Source organism: Neolamprologus brichardi, chromosome 16 (assembly GCF_056152115.1).
Source record: "Neolamprologus brichardi isolate AB-2024 chromosome 16, ASM5615211v1, whole genome shotgun sequence".
Taxonomy (NCBI): Eukaryota; Metazoa; Chordata; class Actinopteri; order Cichliformes; family Cichlidae; genus Neolamprologus; species Neolamprologus brichardi.
In genome coordinates, this window is record NC_142119.1 from 33,697,151 (window position 1) to 33,704,675 (window position 7,525).

At 41.2% G+C, this 7,525-nt stretch overlaps 1 protein-coding gene across 1 annotated transcript; it reads right to left on the reverse strand.

Annotated features, from left to right (window-relative positions):
• Positions 1–239: 239 nt before the first annotated feature.
• On the reverse strand, positions 240–6,263 carry hpxa (hemopexin a). Its single transcript, XM_087853093.1, has 10 exons — positions 6,130–6,263; positions 5,555–5,595; positions 5,369–5,446; positions 4,725–4,882; positions 4,085–4,238; positions 3,735–3,947; positions 1,516–1,611; positions 1,240–1,367; positions 1,007–1,154; positions 240–792 (listed from the first exon to the last, which is right to left on the reverse strand). The coding sequence occupies exons 1-10, from the start codon at positions 6,183–6,185 to the stop codon at positions 563–565; spliced, it is 1,302 nt and encodes a 433-aa protein (XP_087709219.1). The 5' UTR covers positions 6,186–6,263; the 3' UTR covers positions 240–562.
• Between the last annotated feature and the right edge of the window lie 1,262 nt (positions 6,264–7,525).

Sequence of the window (7,525 nt, forward strand, 5' to 3'; positions counted from 1 at the left end):
TCAATCAGCATAGGTCATAAATAACATGTAATTTCTATTTAAAAGCTACAGGTATAGTCTACTCATATTCATAGTATATGTGTTGTTTGTTTGTACTGTACAGAAAGTATTTTCTTTCTTGGATATTCAGAAAGTGAACTATGTAGGAAAAACTCTATCCTTGCAAGTGTAGTATCAGAGTACGTGGCATCCTGGAAACGTATTAACACATCACAGAAATAAATCATCACTGTTTCACCTTCTTGGTTGTTGCCACTTTGCTTTATTCACAACAGCACTGTACAAAACGAATCACAGAAAAACATCTTCTTGGTAGCACACTTTGCGTGAAGGACCAAAGAGCTTTAGCATGAAAAGTAACAACCCTCTAAATGAATTAAAGAAGGCTACTTTGAGGTAAGACATGGAAGGGAAACAATGGGTATGAAATACTGCATCAGCTGTAAGTGCTCTTAGTCAAAAGCTTAGCGACTTGTCGTGTGGCGCCTCCTGTCTGAAGTCGTTGGTGCTTTTGTTTCTCCATATTTCACTGTGTTGTGTGCGATGTTCTGCACATTCAGTCCTAGTGATCACAGCCAAACAGCTCCAGAGACACTTTGTGCTGCTCAGGCAGGGACCTGGCAGCGGAAAGCAGTTTGGTGCTATCAAAGTGGTAGAAGTGATTTCCTATGATCACCTTAACTCCTCCGGGACCGCACATGGCAGTATCGACTCTCTTGAAGGGTCCGATTGGACGCTCGTTGCCTGCCTTACGTGGGGTGACTTTCAGTTCCACATCATACATCTGATTACCTGATGGAAAAAAGGCAGAACGATATGGTAAGATATCTATCTAAAAGTCTTAGTTCTTTGTAAATATCATTGTGACCATTTTCAAGTAAGTGCTAAATGACTTATTGCGTCATCTAAGTGATCAAATAACACAACATGATGTAACTACATGTAGTTCAAAGCAGTCCTAGAAGTGATACAGGGTTGCTTTCTGTATTTCTGCCTGTGTTTATACCTTTGATAATGTGAGCAATGTGATGGTCCTCACAGACGAATGCAGCATCAATGGGACCCTCAATGCCCAGCTCCTCCGTCACAGGTTTGGGGTAACCATCGAGGTGGGTGTGGGGCTCACCGACTCGGTAAACATACAAATCGTTATTCTTGGGAGAAAAGAGAAACAGAAAACGTGGTAAATGGTGTGCAGAGTTAATGACGGGATCAGAAACGTGCTTCCAGGTGCTTTACCTTGACCATGTAAAGGTGATTTTCATAAGAGAACGCGGCGTCCACCTCACTGTGCAGCTCCTTGAAATCACTCTCGATGGTGTCAGAGGTCAGTGTGTCATTGTCATCTTTACGGAGGTAATGGTGGCCTGTGACATAAGAGAATAAATCAAGCTCTGATGAACGCTGGGTGTGCAGCCAAACCTCAGACCCAGCCCTGATCATAATGCAGTGCAGTGATTTAGATGTTGGAACAACATATAAATGTATATGATGTGTTCTGATGTCAGATCTCACCTCTGAAGGCATAAATGTTTCCAGCGTTGTCTGATGTGATGGCATCCAGGTGAACACGGCTGCATCGCTCTCTCTCCACATGGTCGCTGTCAGGACCTGAACAAAAAAACAACAACAACAACAACAAAAAAAGTGTATTTTTGTTAAAAATACAAAACATCTGGTAGTGTCTGACTCACTAAAAATTTGGTCTCAGATTAGAAAGCATTTTCATTGGCGTCAATGTTCAATCTTTACACCATTAATTCATAATCAAGCATACACATTGCTCTCAGGATTCAATTCAATTCAATTCAATTTTATTTATATAGCGCCAGATCACAACAAAAGTCGCCTCAAGGCGCTTCATAGATACAGAGAAAAACCCAACAATCATATGACCCCCTATGAGCAGCACTTTGGCGACAGTGGGAAGGAAAAACTCCCTTTTAACAGGAAGAAACCTCCAGCAGAACCAGGCTCAGGGAGGGGCGGGGCCATCTGCTGCGACCAGTTGGGGTGAAAATGATCCTTCCGCAGGATCAACATTCCAGCTATGGACTTCCAAAGGGATACACACAATCAAGGATCTGTTTACTGATAATCTTTTTCCTTCGTTTCAACAACTTCAGCAAAAATTTGCCAAACAGAGATTTTTTCAAGTATTTACAAATACGTCATTTTATTAAAGAAACGTTTCCATCCTTTCCCAATGAACCACAAAAGCTAGTTTCAGATGATCTGTTCCTAATGAACCCGCTAAAGAAAGGAGCTATTTCTACGATCTACAACCAACCTTTGCAAATAGACAGTACAACTACAACGACCACTTGAGAAATGCTTGGAGTGAAGAACTGGCTACTAACATCACTGAAGATCAATGGACTAGGGCACAAGAACTGGTTCACTCCACTTCTGTCTGCTGCAGGCACGGACTACTACAATTTAAGGTCCTGCATAGGCTCCATCTGTCTAAATTGAAGGTTTCAAGGATGTTTCCAGGGGCTGACTCAAGATGTGATCGATGTGGCCAGAATTCTGCCTCATTGTCACACATGTTTTGGACATGTCCCATTATCGCTACCTACTGGTCTAAAATATTTAAAACTTTGTCTGATATTATTAAAAAACAGCTCCCCATAGACCCAGTAATGGCACTATTTGGTGTAGCTACAGTTAAACACTTAAATAATAAACAAATTCGTGCTCTGAGTTTTATAACATTGCTTGCAAGACGCCATATACTTCTAAATTGGAAAAATAAAGCCCCCCCAAATCATTCTGCTTTGTTAAGAGACACAATGTATCATTTACAGTTGGAGAAAATTAAATTTTCATTGAGAGATAATGTTAAACAGTTTTATACGGAGCCCCGCAGGGGACATGGGAGAAAAAAAAATTAAGACGGACTTTTGCGAGATCTCGCAAAATAAACTCGGGATCTCGCAAAACTTTTGAGATCTCGCAAACGTTTTAGCCGCATTCTTCGGACGCTGGCTCGAAGCCGACCGGGAGGTCGAGGCACGATGTGCCGGGAAAGCCGTGTTCCTCCCGGCTGTAGTAGGTCTCGACCTCCCGTTAGCTCGAAGCTAGCGGGAGGTCTCGACCTCCCGTTAGCTTCGAGCTAACGGGAAGAATGCAGCCAAAACTTTTGCGAGATCTCGCAAAAGTCCGTCTTAATTTTTTTTCTCCCATGCCCCCTGCGGGGCTCCGTAGTTTTACCTAATTTGGCAACCCTTTATAGATTACTTTAATAAGTAAAACTGGGATGGATGGCCTCCTCCCATATCTGCTCCAAGATTATACACATTGGTCCGGGCAGGTGTATTGTTTTTTTTTTTTTTTTTTTTTTTGGGGGGGGGGGGTTGTTTGTTTTGGGGTTTGTTTGTTCTTTCCTCTCCCCCTCCTTTGTATATACTTATTTAGGTATATAAATGTGTATGTATAGACATAGATATATGATTGTTTATATAATGGTAATTATATTTTATGTAAAAAGGAGGGGGAGAGGAAGGAAGGGAAGGGGGGGAAAAGGGGAAAAAAACTACGTCACTGTAAATGAGATACATACTTTGTTGCTTGATTTGAATAAAAAAAAGAAAAAAAATACAAAACATAACTTTGGTCTAGAAAATTACAGTCCTGGAACATCGACAGCACAGAAACGGTATTTAAATCTACAGCTGTGTCAAATTTGAAGTCACATCTGATCACATTGCTCACTTTGCTTTTTAACTTACTGAACTTGGAGCATCTCATGAAGTAGTCGCGGGCCTCTTTGGGGTATTTGCCGTGCACTTCGCCAGTCTTTGGATCAAATTTGGAGAACATGTGTCCGTGGAAGCAATAGTAGTGCTCCATGAAGCGGAAAGCCGATGTGCAGTTTGGCATGGACTTGAACTCTTTCTCCTCTACAGTCTTGCTTTTAAGATCGTAGTGGTAGATTTCGTCCCCTTCAGGGGAAAAAAAGACGCGTGTTTTAAAGTTTTTCCTCAGGTAGCTTTTTTTTGGGGAAATAGTGAAAAATGCTCTTGGTCTCACAGGAATAATAACCACAGTTTTCTCACAGTCAGTGAGAACTTTTATTTACCTTTGAAGAAGATAACGGAGTCGTTGGCGCACTCTGGATGAGGACATTCCACAGCAGCATCCAGATCGTTGGGGATTCCAGGGAAGACTTCAGAGATATCCTTGGGGTAGCCAGCCTCCAGCTTGTGCTTGTAAAAGCTGAACACCTTGTTGTCCTATGTTAAAAAAAAAACACAAGTAAGATTCAACTGACAAGTTGTTAGGCTTTTACAGTCAAATCAGGAGAATCTCACTTTGTATCGCTTTCAGAAAGCAGCAATGCAGACAAAATTTATTTTGCAAAGGCTTCACATTTACAGCAGTTTTCAACCCCAAAGTTTGGGCAGTTGTGGAATGTTGATAAATTTTAATCATCATCACACTTGAACGGCTATAATTACTCATGAGAATGCAAAAAGAAACTGAGAAAGGTATTTGTGGTGCACACCAGTCCAGACATGTCAGATGGCATGATGGAGACTATTTTGCACAGATATGAGTGCAGGTGCACTATTCTGCCAGCTCAACTGCAAGGACAGCTGTTGTCTCCCTCTCTCCACTCTAGTCTTGCTATCCATCTTGCTTTGTGTTGTAATTCCTATTGGGTTATTTAAACGGTTTCCTTCTCTGGATGTTTGCCTGTTGCCAATAAAAAGCCATACCAAGAAGAAGAACATGCGGTCGTGGTCGTCGGGGTTGTCTTCAAAGTGCATGTGGAAAGCAGCGTCCACATGGCCCAGGTGATGATGGTCGTCCAACTCAGCGAAACTCTCATTGGAGAGCTCGGCAAGGCCGTGGAAGCCCTTAAATAAATGGTCACCTGACAGAACATATACGGGACACAGTCATTAAATAGAGCCAATCACACTTTTTATACATGCTGCAGTTCGTACTCCATTAGAGCTCTATGATGATCCAACACATTTTAAAAGTATGACATATTCCCAGATCATAACTTTCCCTCATGCAGTAAATGGCCTGTATTTGTATAGCGCTTTACTTAGTCCCTAAGGATCCCAAAGCACTTTACACATCCAGTCATCCACACATTCACACACTGGTGATGGCAGCTACATTGTAGCCACAGCCACCCTGGGGCGCACTGACAGAGGCGAGGCTGCCGGACACTGGTGCCACCGGGCCCTCTGACCACCACCAGTAAGCAGCAGGTGAAGAGTCTTGCCCAAGGACACAACGACCGAGACTGTGGGAACTCGAACCGGCAAACTTGCGATTACAAGACGAACTGCCAACTCTTGAGCTCAGTGTCGAAACACCTGCCCATGACTCCTCTATAGATTCTTACCCTTGAAAAAGTATGGGATTCCCTCTTCATTCACTGCAACAGCATCCATCTCAAGACCTTTACAGCGGTCAAGGTCATCTGCAGAATATCAGGTGAAAGTGAGAAGAAGGCTCATAATATAGAACACGATAGCAGTTGTGTTGAGAAATGTCTGTGAATTTAAAAGAATAAAATCTTTCAACTCACAATCATGTTCATGTGGTGGACGTCCTGCACCTTCTCCTTGCCTGGTTTTACCAGCAGAGAAAAGGCATGTTATCACTTTAAGCAATTTCACTCAAAACTTAGGCTCAGAAAACTTTTTACTTAAGCTATACTGTATGAAGCCACAATGTGATGTTGTGTGATATCCAGAGAAAACAATGAGATCATGTGGGGTTAAAACAATTCAAATTGGTGTAGCCTACTTACAAAAATATCACTAGTAACCAGCTTTTTAAAAGGACATAACAATGCTTTTATTATCATAATTTCTTGTCTTATTTTTTCCTGTATCAACGCTGCTTAACTCAGGAAGTATAAAAAGTGACTTTAGCTAAATTAAAGTGTTGCTTTAGATCTGTAATCATGTCTGCATTTAGCACAAACAACAAAAAGTTATCTGGAAACATTTTAGATATGCAGCAAAGACACAACATGATGTCCCCTGTAACTCATTACGTTAGTATTGAGTTTTAATGAAAAAAATTAAACAAGTGGCATTAAAAAGAATTCAAACTGTCTGAGTTTTATCTCTTCAATAGAAGTGCAAGTCCACTTACGACTGAGCCCATCCCAGGGCTAGGGTAAGCAACAGGATGCAGGAAAGCAGCTTCATGATGAGGATTCCTCTGAGACCAGATAGGCCTGGAGAGATGAGCCAAAGGTACCCCTGCAACTGCTGCTGCGATATTTTATACTGTAGCCCAGTTTAAAAGGTCACATCACGCTGGGTACCAGAGGAGGAGGGGACAATGTGCACAACCAGAAGCTTTATCAAAAGACGCCCACAATATTTGATGAGCCCCCAGAGCTGTGCCCCCACAGACCTCCACCTCTGACTTGTCTTTGTTCAAACCACCTACCAGGAAAAGTCCTGGTGCAACAGAGATTCATAGAATTTGATGGGTCAAGTCTAATCACGTATATATCTCATGTCATCATGCTACAACACTGAATAAAAAGCAGACTTGTGCAATCATCACTATATGAATGTGGGTGAATAGGCATTAAAACCTACATGCACACCAGTGCATACCTAATATAATATTTATGCAAGATTACTGTTTTCCAAAGAAAGGCTCGTCGATACCTGTAGATCATTTGATGTGACAAAAAGTGTACAAAAGCATCTCTATTTATTGATGTGCATAATTGAACCACTTTACTCATCACGTGCAACAAATATCTTTTGAGAATATTCCAGAAGTCTGCCTGAGCTGGATGTGCAGGCCAGACCAGGTCCAGCTACCTGAGAGGTTACTAACCCACTACCCCCACTAAATTAAACAAAAAATGCTGACTGCAGTGTTTCACAATCCTTGGACTAAGTGTTGTATAATGTTTGTAAAGTGAACATTAACAGAAGGAGTAGGATGGCCTCAGTGTAATACTTATCAGTAAAGATTGTTCCCTTTGTGTGGGCTCTGTGTACGTGCTGCCTTCTATTCCATTTTTAATAGCTTGTCCTTGGCTTCCTATTTGTTGCAAATATGCTATTAAATGCACAAACAAAAGATTCACTAAAGCTCATGGGAGATGAAGTCAATAAATGCTGCCAAAGAAGTCACCGTAAGATTTTTAAAAAGGAAGATAATATCAATCTCATTGTATATGATGTTATACTTTTTCAAATGTGCATTATGGTGTTTAAATTATGTATAAACAAAATGTAATTTAAGTTTATGAAATGTTAATTCAATTCAATTTTATTTATATAGCGCCAAATCACAACAAAAGTCGCCTCAAGGCGCTTCATAGATACAGAGAAAAACCCAACAATCATATGACCCCCTATGAGCAGCACTTTGGCGACAGTGGGAAGGAAAAACTCCCTTTTAACTTTTAACTGGTCCAGCCCTAACTATATGCTTTAGCAAAAAGGAAAGTTTGAAGCCTAATCTTAAAAGTAGAGATAGTGTCTGTCTCCTGAATCCAAACTGGAAGCTAGTAAAGGGA